This window comes from Callionymus lyra, chromosome 7 (assembly GCF_982586985.1).
Source record: "Callionymus lyra chromosome 7, fCalLyr1.hap1.1, whole genome shotgun sequence".
In the NCBI taxonomy this organism is placed as follows: Eukaryota; Metazoa; Chordata; class Actinopteri; order Syngnathiformes; family Callionymidae; genus Callionymus; species Callionymus lyra.
In genome coordinates, this window is record NC_141824.1 from 5,487,433 (window position 1) to 5,511,632 (window position 24,200).

General features: G+C 39.1%; 1 protein-coding gene, 1 long non-coding RNA gene, 4 other non-coding genes and 1 pseudogene across 7 annotated transcripts; 2 read left to right on the forward strand and 5 right to left on the reverse strand.

Annotated features, from left to right (window-relative positions):
* The window catches only part of LOC148074730 (serine/threonine-protein kinase B-raf-like), a 142,602-nt pseudogene that overhangs the window by 109,775 nt on the left and 8,627 nt on the right, over positions 1–24,200 (reverse strand).
* LOC148074749 (uncharacterized) lies at positions 1,694–3,230 on the reverse strand. Of its 2 annotated transcripts, XR_015711867.1 has the most exons (3): positions 2,712–3,230; positions 2,495–2,581; positions 1,694–2,418 (listed from the first exon to the last, which is right to left on the reverse strand). It is a non-coding gene; the product is annotated as an uncharacterized LOC148074749 (long non-coding RNA). The 2 variants fall into 2 exon arrangements; XR_015711866.1 differs by having other exon boundaries at positions 2,495–3,230.
* On the reverse strand, positions 4,387–10,146 carry LOC148074750 (class I histocompatibility antigen, F10 alpha chain-like). The gene is made up of 7 exons (XM_087794823.1): positions 9,886–10,146; positions 6,556–6,834; positions 6,069–6,359; positions 5,809–5,910; positions 5,638–5,655; positions 5,449–5,505; positions 4,387–5,359 (listed from the first exon to the last, which is right to left on the reverse strand). Exons 1-6 carry the CDS (start codon positions 10,139–10,141, stop codon positions 5,450–5,452), a joined length of 1,002 nt encoding a protein of 333 aa, XP_087650949.1. The 5' UTR covers positions 10,142–10,146; the 3' UTR covers positions 4,387–5,359; position 5,449.
* Positions 13,622–13,834, forward strand: LOC148074751 (small nucleolar RNA U3). Its single transcript, XR_015711997.1, has one exon. It is a non-coding gene; the product is annotated as a small nucleolar RNA U3 (small nucleolar RNA).
* LOC148074752 (small nucleolar RNA U3) lies at positions 14,705–14,917 on the reverse strand. The gene has a single exon (XR_015711983.1). It is a non-coding gene; the product is annotated as a small nucleolar RNA U3 (small nucleolar RNA).
* On the reverse strand, positions 20,130–20,342 carry LOC148074753 (small nucleolar RNA U3). The gene has a single exon (XR_015711992.1). It is a non-coding gene; the product is annotated as a small nucleolar RNA U3 (small nucleolar RNA).
* LOC148074754 (small nucleolar RNA U3) lies at positions 21,156–21,368 on the forward strand. Its single transcript, XR_015712041.1, has one exon. It is a non-coding gene; the product is annotated as a small nucleolar RNA U3 (small nucleolar RNA).

Consider the following 24,200-nt stretch of genomic DNA (forward strand, 5'->3'; position numbering starts at 1 on the left):
GGGTGCGTCTGCAGTTTTTGCTTTGGGCTGTAAGTGGCGCTGTTCATAGCACGTCTGAATTATTACTCCTCCTACTCTTGATTCTGCTTTTACCATCTCAAAATGTTTTCTGGCAGATGTCTTTTTTATTATTCCACCAGCAGATTCCTCTTCTGTTGCATCTATTTTTGCTTTAAGATGCCTTTCTCTGAGATCTTTAGCTATGATCTCGAGGGCTTTTTGATTGAGGGGCCCTCCAGCTCCCATCCAGCCTTCAACCGTCCATCTATTTAACAGTTTATCCACTACTTTCCCATCCCCCTTATCATAATCCTTACTTACTTTAACCTTAGCTTTTATTCTTTTAGCCCACTGATCCCCCACATTCGCCATTTTAGGTGTGCTCGGTGGACAACACAACCACCGTGTTTTTTTTGTTTTTTTTAAGTAACTTGCTGTGTCCCGAACACCCTACGCACACACAAATTAAGCAAACAGTAAATCTGTTTTTTTTTTGTTTTTTTTAAACAGATTATTGTTTCTTGAACTCACACAATCCGCACAGTTTGTCACAATCCGCACTGTTTATTTAGTTTTTGTTAAATCCCAGCACTAATCCAATAAGAATGCTTAGAATAGCGACCATGAATATTACGAAAATTAGTAAATTTGTTTTCCACACACTCCGCAAATCTTTCTTCAACCCTTCAATCTGATCAAAAATCAATTCAAGTGTAACTTCACCGTTTCCTTCTTCTTCAGTCAAACCAAATCTACTCCAAAATCTTTCTTCTGCTACTAGATCAGAATCTATAACAACAGCTTGTGATTCGGAACTTAATTCTTGTTGATTTACTAGAAATGTGTTCAAATCTGGGTTTAATTCAATTTCAAACAACTCCATGCCATGTTAAATTTTGATGAATCAAACTAATTCAACGCTTCTCCCATGTCTCTGTCAAAAAGTAAATCGTCAACTCCCAATTCAATGATATTCCCGTCTCCTTCAACCTCAACCTCAATATTTTCAACTATAACCTCTTGAACTTGTTCCGGAACTGGTTCCACTCATTTACCAAATTTGAAATATATTGTATCACAACCACTGCCACCGCACTGTTTTCTCTTACAGCTACGCCTGGTCTCGAAAGAATTGTGTGTCGTCAAATATTTTCTAATGTATTACAACCGCAGCCAACGCCCTGTTTTCTTAACAACCAGGTCTGGTCCCGAAGGAGTTGTAAGACCACCGCCTCTCTATCGGCAGACCACGGTGGGTCCCGGAGGACACTTTATTTCTCTTATTCTTCTTCTCTTAGTATTTGATTTCCTTTGTCTTTCAAACTCTCTTTTAAACCTTAAATAAACAGGACATTCGGAATTTATCTGCTCAAAATGTATCCTTAGCACGTTTAACTTTTAACTTAAGTCTTCATACTCACACTCTATTGTACTATTGATCACACAATTTGGTATATTCAATCACAGAATTTGATTATAACATGTTTCTGCTTACCTCTTTTAGTAGAGCTCTGGTGATCAAGTTCCCGAGTATGGGCAGAATCCTCTCCGGATCTCGGCTGGCCTTCTGGCTCGTTCCGACTCCGTCTGGACGGGACGCCGATCTTTGAGTCGAGTCCTTGGTCCGTTCGTTATCAAACCATCCTCTGCTACCAAAGTTTGTTGTGAATTTGGAAATCAGGCAGTCGGAGAATTTAAAAGTTTAAAAACAAAATGCTTTATTTCAAGCTTAAGAGCAGATATATGCCGGCAGTCCAACGTGCACGGACCTAAACGGAACAACCTCTCAGGTGAGCTGATGTTCAGAAAAGGATACCTAAGCAGAGTGCGCAGACTCGTTTGTAAGAGAATCTTGAGATTAACATCGGTCAAAATCAAAGATGCAGGCGGGCGTTGTTTAGCGATACGCGGCCTGGTTGGAGCACTTGGATCCTTCCTTCGCCGTTGCTCCCCCTTACGGGTGGGTCCATCGGTGTCTCTCGGTGTCAAGCCCCAAGTCTAATTGTCATGTTCCTGTTCTGACGGTTACCAGGGTACCGTTATCAACTGACATGCCGATGGTTATGAAACAGGGAGGTTCCTCTCGCTGACCTCGGATCCTTCGGTGCAGTGTCGGGGCTGAGTGGTAATGTTCGTGTGTTTGATCACCTCAGTAGTTTTCCAGAAAACATAATGTTGCATAGTATTGCAGTTATATAAGCATAGCACGTATAACACATTTGTATGAATAAATTAAAAGAATATCCCCTTTAATGATTAAGACCCGCACATGTATTTTACTCATTACTACATTTATAAGTTACATCTGGCCCTTTGAGGGCAGCCATTATGATGATGTGGCCCCTGGTGAAAACCAGTTTGACACCCCTGGTCTACATAGTCACTCTCAGACCCACTTAGTTCCACCAACGCCACCTCCTGAAGATGTTCACACAAGTCATGAGATTTAGAGTGAGCTCCACGTTTGAATTCAAGAACACAAATCAACACTAACCATCTCAACTCTTCCATCTGCTGCTTCAGTCTCTTGTCTTCTCTGCCATTTGTGGAAGGAAACTCTGCAGCCGGCTCAGAGAAACATCTGTATATATTGATGTATCAACTTTTTCTCACACCCCGAGTGGTTTGTAAACATGCAAGACGGACATAAACGATGTATTTCAAACAGGAAATTATACTTTTATTTTGTCCATCAGTCTGAGGCGACCTACCTGAGCGACGTGGCGGCAGATAAAGGCGAGGAGGAGCCGTGCAGAAGCTGACCCGTCCAGTGCAGCTGCCAGGACCAGACCTCAGCTCTGTCCTGTGACGACTGCAGAGCTAATGGCTTCAGCCACACACACACTCTGGAGAAGGAACGTTCACCATCTCTAAACGCTTTATCTGACTTGTCGTGAATCCAACTATGAACATGTGACTGAGAACGACTACGACTTCCTGTTGACGATCTATTCTATTTCCTGTGATTCTGGTGAAACGTGTGCCTGAGAATGTTTTCTGTCTGAATTGTGGAACTAAAGCATTTGCTCAGTCTTCACCAGGACCAGATTAAAAGTATCTTGTATCACAGTTGTCTTGGTTTGGACCTGCATGATGATGAACTCACGTTTGTAAATGACTTGTAACGTAACACATCCATATCACAGCAAATAAAAAAACACGTCTTGACCAGCGGTGGACAATTTATAATGAGGTCAAATTAAATACTGTTGACGAAACAAAATGTAGAATAAAAAACTAAATTAATCTAAACTGTGATTATTGCCATGACATTAAAACAACTATATCAGGTTATTTTATTATGCATTACAAACAATTGTAAACATTAAACAATATAGTTTAATACAAGGGAAAATACATTTTAACAAGAGTTGTGTTTGATGTAAAAATGAAAATATTTATTAAATTATAAAAATGTTGACTTAGGTGAGCGACTCACAGCTAGGGGGCGATCTAGGTGGATTGTTGTGGTGTCCTCTTCCACGCTGCAAACAGAAAGCAGTTGAGTGCAGTGAGGGCGTGACACACAAGTCTCATAGAGGCACACCTGACTGGTGCAGGTGCTCGGGGGGCGGAGTCAAACATCCACACTGGGCGTCTCACCACACCTGTCCAAATGTGTCGTCAGTGTTGCACATTTGAGCTCTGGCGGGATCTAAGATGGCGGCACAGGTGTGGCGTGAGATCGGCGTCTCATGGTTGTGTAACCTGATGAAGTTTGACTTGAGAGAAGCAGGTCAGAGAGCAAACCTCCACAAACACATTCAGCCGACTCAGCAGGAAACTTTGAATCAAGTTTCTACATGTGAATTGTCGGCACAAGCTCTTCTGGATTTTTCTTCTACACAAAAGTGGACACAACTTATGTGCACCTGTTCAGCACAAGACGAGTTGATCAAAGCAATACAGTCATATTTAGGACATGAGTTGATCAGGAAACAGAAGGAGAGGTCAGAGATGTTGACCTTTCATAACAGCTGCACAAATGGATTCTTTCTGAGCCTCCACTGACCCTCAATGACAAGTGACTTTACTGAACATTTGGAGTCCAAACACATGTGGACGTTTTCTGTCCATTTATTTGAAGATCAAAACACACAAGAAATGAAGCAGCAGTTCAACTATGTTTGACAAGATTCTTCACCTCTGACATCACAACTGACGCTTCATTAACTAGTGTCTACACACCAGGAAGAAAACACACAAACTATTACATGAACACAAAACTGTCTGTGCGTGTACTTGTGTGTGTGTGTGTGTGTGTGTGTGTGTGTGTGTGTGTGTGTGTGTCTACACATTTCTAAATTTGTCACTGTGTGTCTGATTTTTTTCCGTTTTGGTTTTTGCATGTTTGTACTTCTGTTTGTTATTTGATCAGAATCAGAATCAGAATCAGAAAACCTTTATTAGTCCCGCGAGGGGAAATTCGGTTTAACAGCAGCAAGAGAAATAAAAACACCCAGAAATAAAAACGAGAAATAGAATAAAAGATAAATCTGCGCTATATAATATATACACAATCATATTTACATAAATAACAATCTTTTATTTGTGTGTGCGCCTATTTTCAGGTTTGTTCAACTGTTTCCGTGAGTGTGTTTGGGCATGTGTGCCTGATTTTGTGTGTCAGTACCTGTTTTTAGACTCTGTTTGTCTGTATATATTTTCCGTGTGTGTATCATTTTGTCTACAGAGACATCTGTGTGTGTGCGTTAGTTATTGTGTGTTACTGCTTTTGTCGTGCCAGAGAAGAATGTGTTTAAGTATTTATGTGTGTGCATTTCTGTGTAGTAGTAAAGCACATGTGTGTGTGTTTGTCATTGTGTGTCATTGCTTTTTTGCGTGTGTGCATTTTTTGCTTTGGTAAAGCATGCGTGTGTGTGTTTGCAGTTGTTTGTGAGTGCATTTTTGTGTGTCAGAGATGCATGTGTGTGCATCCTTGTGTGATGGTGAAGCATGTGTGTGTTTGTGTGTGATTGTGAGTGAGTGCATTTTTGTGTGTCAGAGATGCATGTGTGTGCATCCTTGTGTGATGGTGAAGCATTTGTGTGTTTGTGTGTGATTGTGAGTGAGTGCATTATTGTGTTTTAGAGAAGCATGTTTGTGAGTGTTTGTGTGTGTGCATTTATTTGTGTTAAAGTGAAGCATGTGTGTGAGTGTTTGTGTGTGTGAGTGTATTTGTGTGGTACAGAATCGTGTGTGTGCATTTATCTGTGTGTGTGTGTAGTTTTCATAACGGCTCAGATCACATGACATCCTGATGTGAGTTTCAAACACATTTCCAGTGAAGGAACAAAGATCAGCAGCTCTGACGTCTGCAGAGTCTCAGAAGAAAAAGACGTTTCTTGGTCGATTCCTCCTGAAACACGGAGACAGAAAAATGTATCAACTTGTAAAATCATGCGTGAAGTGAGTCTTGAAGAAAAGTGACAATTATCATCCACTGACTTTAGTCTCTGTCCACGGGCGGATCCTTCAGATGGTCCAGCTCCGAGCTGGGGGCCGCTGTAAGATCACAAACCCTGTTAGCTTGTGTGCTTCTCACCAGCAGATGAAACTAGTGTCAACACTGATGCTAGCATGCTAGCACTCTGTCACATGGTCAACATCTGAGCTGAGACAAGATCATGTACTTACAAGACGAGTCAGAGTCGCCTGAAATGGAAAGAAAGAGGACAAATTACACCTGAAGAAGATGAACATAGAAGAGTTCCTCTGACCTCTTCTCATCTCTGCTGACCTTCTTTGACCTTCTATTCTTTCTCTCCAGTATCTGGAGATGATCTGGATCAAATCACAAACTCTCACCTTTCTTCTTCTTCTTGTAGATGAAGTATCCAACCACTGTGAGCACCAGAGCGGAGGCAGCGACGGCGGCCATGATGATGTACAAGGTCAGGAAAGTCCTGGCTGTGGATGGAGAGCAAAGTAAGTGGAGACATGATCAGGTGACCAGTGTTAGAGACGTGGTGGGGCCTCATTCAGCAGATCCATGCTGACCACACCTGGACTCTCATCTGGATGAAAGAAACCTCTGGAGACACCAAGAAGGTTCTGAAGACTCTTACCGTTGGTCAGGATGTTTGACGGATCCAGTTTGGTGACCACGTCTTCCGGAATGCCGTCCAGTTGAAACACACACTCGTACCTGGACCAGTCGTCAGACGGGAGTTTCAGGTCCACCATGTTCTGGAAGGTTCCGTCAGGGTTGGGGAGGATCTCTCCGTGTTCCACGTCCTCGTGCAGCTCCTCTCCGTCTTTGGTCCAGAACAACATGGCTCTGTCGGGGTAGAAGCCTGTAGCGTGGCAGGTGACCGGAGAGCTGGCTGTCTTCTGGAGGAGAGACACTCGTGGACGCTCTGAAGGGAGAGACACCACACTTCAGAGAGAAAGTCAAAGGATGGACAGAGAATGAAGGAGAGGAGGAGGAGGGAGGACAGGGGTGGAGGTGAGGAAAAGAAGATAAGAGGAGAGAGAGAGAGAGAGGACATGAGGAGAGACAGGAGGGAGAGAAGGAGGAAGGAGAGAAGAAGGAGAAGAAGGTCATGGAACTACCTGTTCTCATCAAGGTTTTGCTCCCAAACTTCACAAACTTCTTCAGATCATTTGGACATTCCTGGGTGTAATAGAACTGATTATATTTATTCATGCCTTCATTCTGGTCCCACTTGTGTTTGCTGATGACGGCCTGAGGACTCGGAGCGACCCAGGTCAGAGTCTGAAGGTCAAACACGATGAAGTCTTCTCCATCATAGCCGTACTGTTCATAACCTTTGACCTCTCCAGATTCATCGTCCCACTCACAACTGCTCATCAATTGAACGATGTGAACACCTGAGAGAGAAACCAGAGTGAGACCTGATCTACTCCACTGTGATCTACTCCACTGTTTAATACTCCACTGTGATCTACTCCACTGTTTAATACTCCACTGTGATCTACTCCTCTGTTTAATACTCCACTGTGGTCTACTCCACTGTTTCATACTCCACTGTGGTCTACTACTCTGTTTAATACTCCAGTGTGGTCTACTCCACTGTTTAATACTCCACTGTGGTCTACTCCACTGTTTAATACTCCACTATGGTCTACTCCACTGTTTAATACGCCACTGTGGTCTACTCCTCTGTTTAATACTCCACTGTGGTCTACTCCACTGTTTCATACTCCACTATGGTCTACTCCACTGTTTCATACTCCACTGTGGTCTACTCCACTGTTTCATACTCCACTGTGGTCTACTACTCTGTTTAATACTCCACTGTGATCTACTCCTCTGTTTAATACTCCACTGTGGTCTACTCCACTGTTTCATACTCCACTGTGGTCTACTACTCTGTTTAATACTCCAGTGTGGTCTACTCCACTGTTTAATACTCCACTGTGGTCTACTCCACTGTTTCATACTCCACTGTGGTCTACTCCACTGTTTAATACTCCACTGTTTAATACGCCACTGTGGTCTACTCCACTGTTTAATACTCCACTGTGATCTACTCCACTGTTTAATACTCCACTGTGATCTACTCCACTGTTTAATACTCCACTGTGATCTACTCCACTGTTTAATACTCCACTGTGATTTACTACACTGTTTAATACTCCACTGTGATCTACTCCACTATTTAATACGCCACTGTGGTCTACTCCACTGTGATCTACTTCACTGTTTAATACTCCACTGTGATCTACTTCACTGTTTAATACTCCACTGTGATCTACTACACTGTTTAATACTCCACTGTGATCTACTCCACTGTTTAATACGCCACTGTGGTCTACTCCACTGTTTAATACTCCACTGTGGTCTACTCCACTGTGGTCTACTCCACTGTTTAATACTCCACTATGGTCTACTCCACTGTTTAATACTCCACTGTGGTCTACTCCACTGTGGTCTACTCCACTGTTTAATACTCCACTGTGGTCTACTCCACTGTTTAATACTCCACTGTGGTCTACTCCACTGTTTGATACTCCACTGTGGTCTACTCCACTGTGATCTACTCCACTGTGGTCTACTCCAATGTGATCTACTTCACTGTTTAATACTCCACTGTGATCTACTCCACTGTTTAATACTCCACTGTTTAATACTCCACTGTGGTCTACTCCACTGTTTCATACTCCACTGTTTGATACTCCACTGTTTAATACTCCACTGTTTAATACTCCACTGTGATCTACTCCACTGTTTAATACTCCACTGTGATCTACTCCACTGTTTAATACTCCACTGTTTAATACTCCACTGTTTAATACTCCACTGTGGTCTACTCCACTGTTTAATACTCCACTGTGGTCTACTCCACTGTTTCATACTCCACTGTGGTCTACTCCACTGTTTCATACTCCACTGTGATCTACTCCACTGTTTGATACTCCACTGTGATCTACTCCACTGTTTAATACTCCACTGTTTGATACTCCACTGTGATCTACTCCACTGTTTGATACTCCACTGTGATCTACTCCACTGTTTGATACTCCACTGTTTAATACTCCACTGTGATCTACTCCACTGTTTGATACTCCACTGTGATCTACTCCACTGTTTAATACTCCACTGTTTAATACTCCACTGTGATCTACTCCACTGTTTGATACTCCACTGTGATCTACTCCACTGTTTGATACTCCACTGTTTAATACTCCACTGTTTAATACTCCACTGTTTGATACTCCACTGTGATCTACTCCACTGTTTGATACTCCACTGTGATCTACTCCACTGTTTGATACTCCACTGTTTAATACTCCACTGTTTAATACTCCACTGTGATCTACTCCACTGTTTAATACTCCACTGTGGTCTACTCCACTGTTTAATACTCCACTGTAGTCTACTCCACTGTTTCATACTCCACTGTGGTCTACTCCACTGTTTAATACTCCACTGTGATCTACTCCACTGTTTAATACTCCACTGTGGTCTACTCCACTGTTTAATACTCCACTGTGGTCTACTCCACTGTTTAATACTCCACTGTGGTCTACTCCACTGTTTCATACTCCACTGTGGTCTACTCCACTGTTTAATACTCCACTGTGATCTACTCCACTGTTTAATACTCCACTGTGGTCTACTCCACTCTTTAATACTCCACTGTGGTTTACTCCACTGTTTAATACTCCACTGTGATCTACTCCACTGTTTAATACTCCACTGTGGTTTACTCCACTGTTTAATACTCCACTGTGGTCTACTCCACTGTTTAATACTCCACTGTGGTCTACTCCACTGTTTAATACTCCACTGTGATCTACTCCACTGTTTCATACTCCACTGTGATCTACTCCACTGTGGTCTACTCCACTGTTTAATACTCCACTGTGGTCTACTCCACTGTTTAATACTCCACTGTGGTCTACTCCACTGTGGTCTACTCCACTGTGATCTACTTCACTGTTTAATACTCCACTGTGATCTACTCCACTATTTCATACTCCACTGTGATCTACTCCACTGTTTAATACTCCACTGTGGTCTACTCCACTGTTTAATACTCCACTGTGGTCTACTCCACTGTTTAATACTCCACTGTGATCTACTCCACTGTTTAATACTCCACTGTGATCTACTCCACTGTTTAATACTCCACTGTGGTCTACTCCACTGTTTAATACTCCACTGTGGTCTACTCCACTGTTTAATACTCCACTGTTTAATACTCCACTGTTTAATACTCCACTGTGATCTACTCCACTGTTTAATACTCCACTGTTTAATACTCCACTGTGATCTACTCTTCTTCTCTAAACTTGTATGATCTACTCCAGTTTCCTCCTCTGATCTACTCTGTATACAAGATTGATGGTTCAGGATGTAAAAAGGTTGAACATGATTCAGTTTAAGGTCAAACATTGATTTTAAAGACAACAAACCTCCAGTTTGGTTGAATCTCTGTTTTACTATTTCAATGTTGATCTTCTGGACCTGCTGTGCATTATTTAACTTATTTGTCTCTCTCTCCCAGTACTGAGGATCATCTGCTGTGACCTGGATCATCCAGTCTTGTTTGGGTACAAGTCTCCTGGTGTTGCTGTCGTAGTGTTCCACTTCAACTCCGTCCACATAAGTGACAGAAACCAACTCTGGGAAGTTTTTAACTCCAGCAGACGCAGTGATGAACATCTGCATTGTGTGAATCACTGTGAGACACAAAAACAAAGTTTAGATCTTCTCTGGTTCTGATGACACAACGTTGTGATGCAGCAGAACAATCACATCTTCTACAAAGACAAAGAGGTGAAGAACAGAGGGACAGTCAGCAGTGACACAAAGTTCACGTCCACACACGGACACCAGCAGAACATCCTTCACACTTCACTCTCCAAGAACCCTGGCTAACTGGGACACAACTATAGAAGAAGAAGAAGAAGAAAGAAGAAAAAACGATTAATATTAATAACAATCTGAAATGTAATAAATATTTATAATAAAACAAATAAGGAATAAAGAGAATTAAAAGAATAAATGGATGAATTAAGAAGAAACAGGAGCAACAATGTTGAAAAAGATCAAACAACTAAATTGAAATTGTTTTTAAAAAACGCATAGATAATAAAATATTAAAACCAAGTTCATGGAACAAATCTAAGAATGATTGATAGAATAAAGATCATTGAAGGACATTAAGGTTAATGATGAACTTAAATAACATGAGTTTATATCAGTTTATAAATAACATGTTTCTGAAGATTACTGTTCAACATGATTGTAAATGTTTCATTTAGATATTTTAAGTCCAAACACAAGTTCAGAGCAGCTGCTTCACTGAGTTGCTCCAATAAACTGTGAGATGTGATAATATGTTGAAGTGAGCTGAGCTACAAGGTTGTCTGAACATGCGCACTTAAGAAATGCGACACTTTCTTTGTTTTTATTTCCTCATTTTAGTTCATGATAGACTTGTTTACTAAAGTCAAATCAATGAAAATTGTAAAAGCTCTTCTTGTGAGTCAATGAATCTCCTGATGGCAGCATCGTTTAAAAACAAGTGATCAGCTCATGAAGCAAAACTCTGGAGTCACTTTCTGTTCAGCGTCAAACAAGTTCCTCCGTCAATCAACAGAAGTGACTCAACAGCGCCACCAGGTGAGCACCTGACATTGAGCTCGGATCTACTTTTCTGTGTACGACTTCTTCACGGTTCTGAGATGAAAAGTGAATCAGTGAAACACTTTGACTCCTCTGAGAGTGAAAAGGTCATGAAGGTTGTAGTGAAGAGTATTTGGAGAAATAAAAGGTGACGCAGGTGTGAACACATGAAAGTGGAGGAAGGAGACTCACTCGCAGTTGAGCTGTGGATCCACACAACAAGCACAAACAACACCTTCTTCATCTTCAGCTCTTTTCTGGAGACTAGGATCCAACAAGTCTTCAGGTCGACGAACGAAGTACAAGTGAAAGTAAACAACAGACGCAGGAAGAAATATCTGAGCCAATGAGGATTCAGTGTGACGTCACGTCCAGATGGAAAGTCAAAGTAAACCAAACATGTTATGACGACTATTTTCTGTGACAAAAACTCCACTTTAAACTTTATTCTTATTTCTTAGAGTCGTTCTTCTGAACCTTAAAGTCACGCAGAATGTGAACTATGGAATACCAGGAGTGTCAAATTAAAGTGAAGAGAAATAAAAGTGGATTGAATTGCTTTTTATTTTGACATATATACGTATAAACTTTCTTTCCTTCCTTTCTATTCTCTTTTATTCAGAAAAAAAGTTTTTCTAAAATATTACTATGAAAGTAAAAAATAAACGAGTTTTTTGTGGAGACGAGAAAAGCTTCTAGTTCCCTCTAGTGGTTCAAACATGACATTGAGCTCAAACAGTAAATACATTTGAATGATTTTCAGTCATTTTCATCAATTCAAGAACCATTTTTATCATTATTTTACGGACAGACTTTCTGTAGTTAAAAAAACACTTGAACTATCTTCAGTTCCCTCCTGGTCAGTGAGCTCTTGGTGCTCTACGATCTCTCCAACATTGTATGGTCTCACAGGAAGTAAAACTGCCTGTTCTTGGTACTATTTACCCACAAACCTTAGCATGAACTGGCCCTCAAAAGTAAACCTGTCAGAGAAAGTAAAGGTCTCAGGCAACAGCAGGTTGAAAGTGGGGATATAAGCAGTGGAGAAAATAAAAAAAATAACTTTCAGGTTCAATTATTGGATTCAAATATATAATTTTTACTTAAAAGATACAATATTTGATTGTTTTTTTAGTTGATAAATCTCATACAGAAATAAAGTTGTGTGATGAGCTACAATATTTAACTTCATCAAAATGTCTTTAAATCCATTTTAATTAACATTTTCAATCAGGTTTTGTTTTTACACACAAATAAATGTGATCAGTATCCGTTCATGGTGATTGTCCTTATCTGCCACAATGATTCTTCCCTGACTGAATATCTTTTGAGCGTGTTGTGTTGAGTCTGTAATGCTGCCAACAAAGTTATGAATCTACAAGTTTCCTGACACACTTCGACTAGAAATTGTTCTTGATGATAGTTTATTGAAAATAATTCTTCTCACTTTTGTTTCTTTGTCAAGATGAAACATTAAACATTTCCACATGGTTGGTTTAAACACTCAATGTGAACATTTTGGTGCATGTGTTGAACTTTCATTTGGATTAATATGTAAGTTCACAGTATTGAGGGGAGGAATATGATCAGAGTGTTGGTTTTCCATTTTAAAAGTGTAAATATTGTCTCATTCTGCACTTTGTCCAGGACGAGAACACAGTCTTCTCTTTCAGTCAGACAAGCCTACTCTTGGGATGAAGGTTTTTGATCATCCATTGTGCCGACCAAGGCTTTTCTATGGTTTTCCACCAGTGTTTCCTCTTTCCTCTTGAGAACAGTGAGGCTCGAGGGTTTGAGGTTGATTTTAGTGGCACCAGAAGCTCCAACAAATCACTGGTTCCTCAACTGGTTGGCTCTACAACAAACTGAAGAAATGCTGACTCTGCTCTCTGTTCTAATGTTGACCACAAACTGTTCTTTGTACTGTAGTTCACAGAAATAAATAATATTTTACTCAACATTATTCATTAAATGACATTTGTTTCTTATAATATTAACTTTACTCCATGTTTTGTAATAATGTAGGAACTTACTTTGAAAGCTTTATGGTTCATGTGTTTGATATAAACATACATTTCATGTTGTGTGTTTAATAGTGATGTGTTGATGAAGCCAAATGAAACAGTGTCATGTTGTTTAGAGGTCAGTAGGTGGCGCCATCAGTTTAAAAATGATGTGATGTTTCATTAGAAAAACTGTTCAAAACAATGGAGAATAGTGCAGAGACCGCCATCTAGTGGAAAAATAATGACACTGCTTCATGAAGAATACTTACAAAGTATATTATTAATTGACATTTGTTTATTCTAATATTGACTTTACTACGTGTGTTTTTTAAATAATGTAGAAACCTAGTTTGAAAGTATTGTGGTGCATGTGTTTGATTTGTAAATACATTTCAAGTTGTGTATTTAATGTGAATCACACAGTATCATGTTTGTTCAACTAAAATAAAAAATCAACCATCACTATAATAGTTTGGTGTGAGGATGGAGTGTGATGTTGGTGCAGAGTTAAGTTAAGACTATACTTTCAGGGATCATTTCTATAGTTCTTAACTTAAGAAATGTGTTTGTAAAGTGTTTGGTGTCACTAACCATGATGAAGAGTTGTGATATTCCTTCCTGAGTGTGAAGCAGACAGAGAATAATGATTGACTTCATATGTTCTCTGTCATTGATGATCCTTCTTTACTTCCTTGTGCAGTATTGAGAGGAATATGATCAGACTGGTTGTTATGTACAATACAATATATGAAAACATTTGTATATGTTAATCTACATCTCTACTGTCTCCTTGAGCAGATACATACAACTCTCCACTGGAGGTAGATGCTCTTGCTCATTCATTGTGGTCACTTTAATCTTTTCCACTACAGTGTTTCCTCCTCCTGCTCTTGAGGAGAGTGAGAGGTTTAAGGTTCATTTAGTGGCTCCAGCAAAAACAAGCCCTCATCTCTGTGACAGACTGCTTTGACCAGAAGAGTGGTGAAGGTCTGATGAAGCTTCATGAAGCAGTGTCATTATTTTCCACTAGATGGTGCTCTCTGCAATATTTTCCTTTGTTTTGAACAACTGTTTTAATTAAACATCACTTTGTTTTCTTCTTTCGTTTAGACAGTATTTATATTCTTACACAATTGACACCAGAGAGTTTAGTCTGAAGAATTTACTAGTTTACTGTAAATCTATTGAATTCCTAAAAAATCAGGCATCCTGGAGAAAAAAGTTCTGTTCATAAACAATGCATTTATTTATCTGATTAATTTCACAACAAAGTTATCAGCAAAAATATATCTCAACAACCATATCAGTAATAGTTGTACGTGTGTTTAAATATTCAGGTTTTTAACAAAATACAAACACATATCTCTACTAGTCTCACAAATCAATGAATCTGACAAATAAAAGTTTCTGCTTCTGAATCCTTTAAGCAGAAATGATGCCAAACTTGATGGTTTGTTAGAGCAAATGAATCCTAAAGCTTTAGTTAAGGATGAACTACTCTAATGGAAGTCTTCAGTGGTTCATGAGGCTTAATCTCACCATTACTGCTAAACTCATAGAAACGTTTGAAATGTAACCATGTTGTTATGAACCAACAACCACTCTGATCATATTCCTCTCAATACTGCACAAGGAAGTAAAGAAGGATCATCAATGACAGAGAACATATGAAGTGAATCATTATTCTCTGTCTGCTTCACACTCAGGAAGGAATATCACAACTCTTCATCATGGTAAGTGACACCAAACACTTTACAAACACATTTCTTAAGTTAAGAACTATAGAAATGATCCCTGAAAGTATAGTCTTAACTTAACTCTGCACCAACATCACACTCCATCCTCACACCAAACTATTATAATGACGGTTGAATCGTTGTTTTTTTTCATTTCACAGTTTATAAACAACATCTATACAAAAACAACAGGTTACCTATGTAACCTTGGTTCTACAAATGATTGTGACACTCTCTATAGGATGATTCTATGGATAACCTCTCTTGGCTCTGACTCTGAAAAAGAACAAAGCACTCACCACCTCTTTACATGTGACCTGCACTGAAACACACCAGCAATATATTCGTGCCTCTGACTTTCTTCACCGTCCTCAACTAGCAGACAAGTGGACACACTGGACAGAGTAGATGAAGATTCATCCACTCTGGACCAGAGTGAAGGGGTGGGTAGAAAGCCCAGAAGGAGACCACTCTGGTCCTCACAGTGCAGGTATGAACCTTCTAAAGAAAGAGGGTTCAAACATAGCATGACAGTTGCAATCCGTCTGATGGACAAACCAAACATGTCATCAGTACAATTAGCTGACACTGACGTGAGCAGCAGAAGCATCTTGAGGGACAAAATGTCCAAATGTCATCTGAGGCCAGAGTCTCAGTGGTCCATGAAGAAAACACTTCAGCAGTGGTAAGTAGTGATGGTCTGATGAAGCTTTATGAAGCAGTGTCATTATTTTCAGAGAACACTAGATGACGGTCTCTGCACTATTTTCTTTTTTTTCAAACTTAAGTTTTATTAGAATTTTCCACATTAAGGCAAACACACATACATCACAGAAAATAAAAAACCAACAACACAAAAACACAAAACACAAAACAAAAATAAAAAAATAAAAATGGGGGTTGTTCATGTTTCTTACATGCATCTTTCAATATATAAAGTACACACTGATACAGTCCAAGTATTTCACAGGTGTCGTTGTTGTGTAAACAGAGTCCACTTTTTCCATTTTTCTATAAATTTGTCTTCTTGTGTCCTTATCCTGTGGGTTAAAAGTTCCATTTCAAAAACTCCTTTGACAATGTGAGTCCATTCTTCCACTGGTTTTCGTATTGTGCCATTTTTTGGTAATGGCCTTTTTAGCGGCTGCCACTAGTATTTTAAATAAATATTTGTCTTCCTTGTTTACAATGTTTGAATTTAAGCCCAGGTACAAAATTGAACATGCAGGTGGAATATTATAGCCCAAGATGTTTTCAACTGCTTCATGCACATCCTTCCAATATTTCCTGATTTTAGAGCAATACCAGAAAACATGAGCATCGACATTGACTTCGTTACAATCTCTCCAACACGACTGGTCCGATGACAGTTGTCTGCTTTTAATTTTTGGTGTAATGAAATATCTTATTACATTTTTCCAGCAGTGTTCCCTCCAGATACGAGAAGATGTCGTAGAATGCTGCGTCTTCCAAATATGTGACCATTCTTCTTGACTTATACTGATATGGAACTCTTTTTCCCACTTTTCCTTTACATCATTTGTTGTCTTTCCCTTAGTTTCCATCATTTGCTTGTATAATGTTGAGACAATTTTACACTTCTTGCCGTTATAGGTTCCAATCAAAGTTTGGATTATACCATTTCTGTTTTCATTCATGTTTGGTTTAATTTGTTTGTCATAGAAGTCCCGTAATTGTAAGAATCTAAAGTGGTCTCTGTTATTTAGAGAGTATATTTGTTTCAGTTCTTGGAAGCTCATCATTTTGCCATGTTTTGTGTCTGTGCATATTGCAGTTAAACCTGGATCCACTGCCTGAACTGTAAATCCAGATTATTTGGAGTGAAATTTTTATTGTATGCTATCCAACTGAATATTTTAATTTCATTTTCCAATTTGTGTTTTCTGACCACCTTGAACCACATTTCAAGTGTGAATTGACTTATTGTATCTAATTGGTTACTATATTCCTTCATGGTTTTTCTGTCTCCAATTAGACTTCGAATTTCCTGATCTCTACATTTTTCTTCTAGATTTTTCCATTTTGCGTCAAAGTGTTGGTCACACCAACTTATAATTGGTCCTATCTGGGCCGCAAGATAGTATCCTCTCATGTTTGGTAAAGCCATCCCACCTCCCTCTTTACTAATCTGTAAGGTTTCAAATGTTACTCTCGGGTTTTGTCCATTCCATATAAATCTAGAGAACAATTTGTCCCACACTCTGAATAGAATCTCTGGTACCTCAACTGGTAATGCTTGAAACAGGTAAAGTAATCTAGGTAGGATGTTCATCTTGATTGTATCTATTCTTGAACTCAAATCCAGTGTAAGGGGACCCCACTTTTCTAGGTCAGTTTTAATTTCTTTATGTAGTTTGCTATAATTTTCTTCAGACAGTTTCTTGTATTCCTTGGTCAAGGTGACCCCTAGGTATGTTATTTTTTTGGCAAACCAATTTGTGTTTAATATTATTTTGAGATTCTCAGATGGAGTAAAATTCATTGCCATAATTTGCATTTTTTCTCAATTTAATTTGTAGCCAGAACAGGAGCCAAATGCTTCCATGTGTTGTATTACTTTTGGAATACTAGGTTCTGGTTCTTGTAAATAACATATTATGTCATCTGCAAAAAGTCCTTTTTCGTGATTCATTTCTATACCTTTAAGTTCCTTGTTTTGTCGGATTGCTTGGGCCAATGGTTCGATACAAATAGCAAAAAGAGTTGGTGAGAGGCAACAACCTTGTCTTGTAGATCTTTCTAAGGTAATAGGGTCTGATAGACTAGCATTTATTCTTATTCTTGCGGTCGGCTTTTGATTGAGCGATCTAATGCATCGTATTGCTTTACTATTTAGTCCAAATTTCTCTAGTACAAGATACAGGAATGACCAATTAACGCAATCAAACGCTTTTTCTGCATCAAAGCTTATGAGGACAGCTGAGATGTTGTTACGTTCCACATGATCTATTACATGCATAGTCCTCCTAATATTGTCATGCGTTTGACGGCCCTTGATAAATCCGCTCTGATCCTCATCAATTATCTCTGTCATGAATGTGCTGTATCTTTTTGCTATGATGGAAGTGTAAAGTTTATAATCTATGTTTAATAATGAGATCGGCCTGTCGTCTTCACACTTCTCACTGGTTTTCTTTTTTGGGATAACTGAGATGATAGCTTCGCTCCAAGACGGAGGAATCACACCCTGTTCAAGAGTGTAGTTAAATGATGTGTGTAGCATCGGGGTCAGCTGTTCATTGAATGTTTTATACCATTCAGACGGTAAACCGTCACTACCTGGTGATTTATTTGATTTGAACCTTCCAATTGCTCGCTCTATTTCCACTTTTGTTATCGGTGTTGTTAGGAGGTCATTTTGCTTTGTGCCGATGCATGGTAGATCTAGTGAGTTAAGAAAAGTTTTGATTTGACTTATGTCGGCAGAAGGTGGTTGTTTATACAAATTCTCATAATAATTTCTAAATTTAGTTTCTATTTCCTCTAAATCAAAAGTGGCTTCATTTGTTAAAGCATCTCTAATTTTATGAACGGAGCGGTCGATCTGCTGTTTTTTAAGTCTTCTTGCCAAAAGTCTCGTTCCTCTTGACCCCATCTCGTAATATGACTCTTTTAAATACCTAGTTCTTTTTTCTACTTCTGAATTTAATTGTCTTTTTATGTTCTCCCTGGTTTCTTGTATCTTTGGAAGTAGAGTGGGGTCCTGGCTGTTTTTGTGTTGTCGTTCTAACCTTAGTCGTTTTTCTTTCTCGTCCTTATATGCTGCTTCTCTTGTTTTTTTCAGTAAAGAGCACTTTGCTATAATATTTCCCCGCATAACTGCTTTAAGAGCATCCCACACTATTGCAGGGTTAACCTCACCATTTTCCTTTTCTTTTTGATATGTGAAAATATCATTTTTGATTTCTTCAACTATTTTTTTCTTGTTCAGAATACCAATATTCAACCTCCACATTGTTTTTTTAACTCGTGATTTTAGTTTAATTTTGAATATTACTGGGCTGTGGTCAGATATATCCGCTTCTGCTATTACACACTGTTCTACTTTGTAAAAATCTTCTTGATTTAGAAAGAAATAGTCGATCCTTGCATAGCTTCCGTTAGGTGCAGAGTAGTGTGTGTAATCCCTGTTTTTTGGATGTAACCTTCTCCATAGATCCATCATACCGTAGTCTCTTAACATGTTTTTCATTGTTTTTGTAACATGGTTCATATTTCTTCTATTGTTGGATGGATCTAATGTACTGTTTAATACCACATTGAAGTCTCCTCCACAAATAAGTGTCCCATTCATTTCTGTTACAATATTGTCAAATACCTGTATATATATACACCAATTATTATCTTTTATATATACATATATATACTTTATATGTGTATTTATATAAGATAATAATTGGTGTATATATATATATATATATATATATATATATATATATATATATATATATATATATATACACCAATTATTATCTTTTATATATACATATATATACTTTATATGTGTATATATAAAATATAATAATATAACAACAACAACACTTCATCAATGCTGAGGCATTATAGAGCCCTGCATGAGAGCTTGGAGACCAACGAGACAATTGAACCAACGTCAGGCAAGCTAGATGGCTTCTTTCAAATTCATTTATTTACTATACTACTGTTTGTTATTTATTTTATGTGGTCACTTACATGCAGCTTTTCTGTTTTAGGAAGCAAACTCTGGCATCGTTTAGATGCCACAGTACAGCAGACCAGGCCGAGGAATGAAACGGTTGATGCTACGGTGGCGGTGAAGACCTACCTCAACGAACACAATATTCCTAGAAACGAGGACCCCCTACAGTACTGGGCGAAATGTAAAAATATACACCCATCTCTCTTTCAGCTGGCCATGAAAATACTGTGTACCCCGGCTTCATCCGTCCCCTGCGAAAGGATTTTTTCCAAAGCCGGGGAAATAATCAGTAAAAAAAGAAACCGGCTAAAGCCCAGTACTGTGGGAAAATTGCTTTTTTAAATAAAAAGGAATAATTATTAAAAAAAAACAAGGTTGTCAAGCACATTTTTTAATATCAGAATCATTTGCGCACAAATATGCAATGCTACCAATTGTCCACATGATGGCATGGTCGTGCAAATGAAGCCTCACGAGGCTTTGCTCCAAAGATGAACTACTCGGCTGGGAGGCTTCGGTGCTTCATGAGGCTTCATCTCGCCATCACTACCATAGGATGTTTATATTAAACTTTGACAGAACCAACAACCACTCTGATCATATTCCTCTCAATACTGCACAAGGAAGTAAAGAAGGATCATCAATGACAGAGAACATATGAAGTGAATCATTATTCTCTGTCTGCTTCACACTCAGGAAGGAATATCACAACTCTTCATCATGGTTAGTGACACCAAACACTTTACAAACACATTTCTTAAGTTAAGAACTATAGAAATTATCCCTGAAAGTATAGTCTTAACTTAACTCTGCACCAACATCACACTCCATCCTCACACCAAACTATTACAGTGACGATCCAAAGGTGACCTTTGTGTTGAAGGAATGGCTTCATAAAAATCATTGTAAGGACCTGGAGTCTCTTAGTCAGTCTCCAGATCTAAACCTCATAGATCACAGATGTCAAATCAGTCCAGAAAAGTGCTTGTTCTTTGTAGTGTAGTTCACAGAAATAAAGATTTTTTTACTCAAAATGATTCAATAAATGACATTTGTTTCTTATAATATTGACTTTACCCCATGTGTGTGAAAGCTTTATGGTTCATGTGTTTGATATAAACATACATTTCATGTTGTGTATTTAATAGTGATGTGTTGATGAGCCAAATGAAACAGTGTCATGTTGTTTAGAGGTCAGTAGGTGGCGCCATCAGTTTAAAAATTATGTTTCATTAGAAAAGTTGTTCGAAACAATGGAAAATAGTGCAGAGACCGCCATCTAGTGGACACTTATAATGACACTGCTTCATCAAGCTAAGAAGTACAAAGCACTTTCAATACTTACAAAGTATTTTATTAATTGACTTTTGTTTATTATAATATTGACTTTACTTTTTGTGTTTTTTAAATAATGTAGAAACCTAGTTTGAAAGTATTGTGGTGCATGTGTTTGATTTGTAAATACATTTCATGTTGTGTATTTAATGTGAATCACACAGTATCATGTTTGTTCAAATTAATGAATGCAGAAGAAAAAAAATAAATACAAAACCAACCATCATTATAATAGTTTGGTGTGAGGATGGAGTGTGATGTTGGTGCAGAGATAAGTTAAGACTATACTTTCAGGGATCATTTCTATAGTTCTTAACTTAAGAAATGTGTTTGTAAAGTGTTTGGTGTCACTAACCATGATGAAGAGTTGTGATATTCCTTCCTGAGTGTGAAGCAGACAGAGAATAATGATTCACTTCATATGTTCTCTGTCATTGATGATCCTTCTTTACTTCCTTGTGCAGTATTGAGAGGAATATGATCAGAGTGGTTGTTGGTTCATAACAACTAAATGTTAAACCTTTATGAGTTTAGCAGTAATGGTGAGATTAAGCCTCATGAACCACTGAAGACTTCCATTAGAGTAGTTCATCCTTAACTAAAGCTTTAGGATTCATTTGCTCTAACAAACCATCAAGTTTGGCATCATTTCTGCTTAAAGGATTCAGAAGCAGAAACTTTTATTTGTCAGATTCATTGATTTGTGAGACTAGTAGAGATATGTGTTTGTATTTTGTTAAAAACCTGAATATTTAGGGGCGCTGTTGAGCATAGCAATGGAGTAGACATGTTTTTTGGAGCTCCACAGAACGACTATATAAAAGTAATTTTTTCAGCGCACTTTTTGGAAAACATTCCAATTTTACCTTTGCTAAACCATATGCCTAAAAACCGAAACTTTGAAATGGCTGGTAAATCAAGCAAAGGTGGGCAAACAGCGACTCAAGCCACGAGGCCTTCGCCTTCGACGCCGACTTTAGCCCCGAGCTCCATTGAAGTAGCTTTCCTGAGAAGGAGTGTCTCCGCACCCGACGCGTCGGTCACTGAATCGCTCAAGATGGAACTACTATCTTCGGTGCGCAAGGATTTACTTGAAATCCTTCAAACAGAAGTTGGCGCAGTGTTGGAAAGTGAGATGGCGGTGATTCCAGCGGATATTGGTGCAGCGAGAGCGGAGCTCAAAGAATACAGGTCGACGATCAACTCTGAACTCTGACCTCTGAACTCTCCGCCATGAAAGCTACGGTGAAGGATGTGGAAGAAAGTTTGTCAACGTGCACGGATGATGTTGTTTCACTCAAGAAGGAGGTGAAGCGGCTCACGGGGGTCGTGGACCAACTTCACAATAAATGCGAGGACTTGGAGGCGAGGTCGCGGAGGAACAATGGAAGGATCGTCGGAATCCCGGAGACCCGTGAATGCAACACCGAGTCTGTGTCCTTCTGCAGCCTTTGATCTGAAGGACGCTCCTGGACAGAACCGTCTCTCCCCGCCTGGATCTACAGAGGGACGCCGGTCAAACACCATCATAGCCCGCGTTCACTACTTCCAAGACTGTGAAAACATCCTGAGACTCGCTCGGATCAAACAACGCATCAGTGTGGACGGAGTCAGCATCTCAGTGTTTCCTGACCCGACAAGTGTTGCCAAAGCACGCGCGGCGTTCAATGACGTCAAGAGTCGGTTTCGTGGAGTGGACGGGGTTCGGATTTGCTTATCCTGCCCGCTTCAGAATCACCTACAAGAATGTGGAGAAATCCTTCTACTGCTGCAGAGGCGCGAGTATGTCAACAAAAACATCAGTGGAGCCTTAATTGTATTAAGTCAAGTTCTGTTGGGGCCAACTTTAGCTTCCTGAGCGTGTTAGTGCAGATACCTTTTATGGTAGGTTTATTTGTTGATGTTGTTTTTGTTTGTTTATGTTTACTCCATACAGTTACAAGTGTATTTACACCCATGTTAAAATATGAGTCACAACCCACTGTCTTTAGGTTCAACACCTTTTATAAGCTGGAACGTAAAAGGAGTGAACCGAAACACTGGTGATTGCTCCTGATGATAAGATTCCAGGGTTGAGTCAGTACTTGGGTGACTTAGGTCAGTCTGTCAAACTGAGCCTGAGAAACCTGGGTGTTGTATTTGATAAAGACATGTCTCTTGTTCAACACTGTAGAAAACTGACCAGAAACTGTTTCCTTCAACTGAGAAAAATCTCTAAACTTAGGATGAGTTTATAATCCATGAGCTTATAATCCATGCGTTTGTTTCTTCTCGTCTGGACTATTGCAACAGTTTGTTTTCATGTCTTAACAAGAAGGATCGTCTCGTCTGCAGTTGATTCAAAACTCTGCAGCCAGAATTCTGACCCGCTCTAGTAGAAGAACTCACATTTCTCCGATCCTTAAAACTCTTCACTGGCTTCCAGTTTTTTTCAGGATCAACTTTAAAATTCTGGTTCTTACTTTCAGATCTATTCATGGTCAGGCTCCTCCTTACATCACTGATCTGATCCAGCCTTACACCCCAGCTCGGGCTCTGAGGTCTGTGGATCAGAATCTACTGATGGTTCCACGCACACGGCTCAGGACCAGAGGAGAGAAATCTTTTCAGGCTGTTGCTCCTAAGCTTTGGAACGATCTTCTCTCTCTTTGCTCTTGATGGATCTACTGACTCCTTTAAGAAACATCTTAAGACGTTTCTATTTGTTCAGGCTTTTCCTTGAATTTCTCGAACTCCTGTGTTGTTCTCAGTATTATCTTGATCTTTAAAGTATGTACTTTTTTGAGTATTGTTTTGATTGTTTAAGCGCTTTGTGACCCTGGTCTCGAAAAGCGCTATATAAATAAATATTACTTACTTACTTACTTACTATTAAGCGTAACAAAGCTCTTACACACCTGAAGTCATTAGGTGGAGAGATAATGTTCTTACAAGAGACACACTTACGTCCAGAAGAACACTCAAAGTTAAAGAGGGGATGATAGAACATCACTCTGATTATGGGGATAGGTCAAGAGGAGCTGCCATACTTATTAGAAAAGGAGTCTGTTTTCAACTAAACAATTTCATATCTGATAACAAGGGAAGATATATCATAGTCGTGGGTAGATTGTCTGGAACTGAGGTGGCACTAGTTAATGTTTATGGCCCTAACTGATCCTCACTTCTTCTCTAGACTAATAGCAACTATTCCAGATCCTAACAAATATAACATCATTTTAGGAGGTGACTTTAATCTCGTACCTGAGCCAACGTTAGATAGATCCTCCACTAAACTTCAAAATAATTGATCAAAATCAGCAAATACAGTAAATCTCATTAAA

Excerpts from the sequence above, each read along its gene's own strand:
- LOC148074750 (XM_087794823.1), bottom strand. The coding sequence starts at position 10,141 with ATGCAGATGTTCATCACTGCGTCTGCTGGAGTTAAAAACTTCCCAGAG. Across the intron at positions 6,360-6,555 it reads CAAAACCTTGATGAGAACAG|AGCGTCCACGAGTGTCTCTC; the intron begins GTAGTTCCATGA and ends CTCTCCCTTCAG. Across the intron at positions 5,911-6,068 it reads GTCAAACATCCTGACCAACG|CCAGGACTTTCCTGACCTTG; the intron begins GTAAGAGTCTTC and ends CTCCATCCACAG.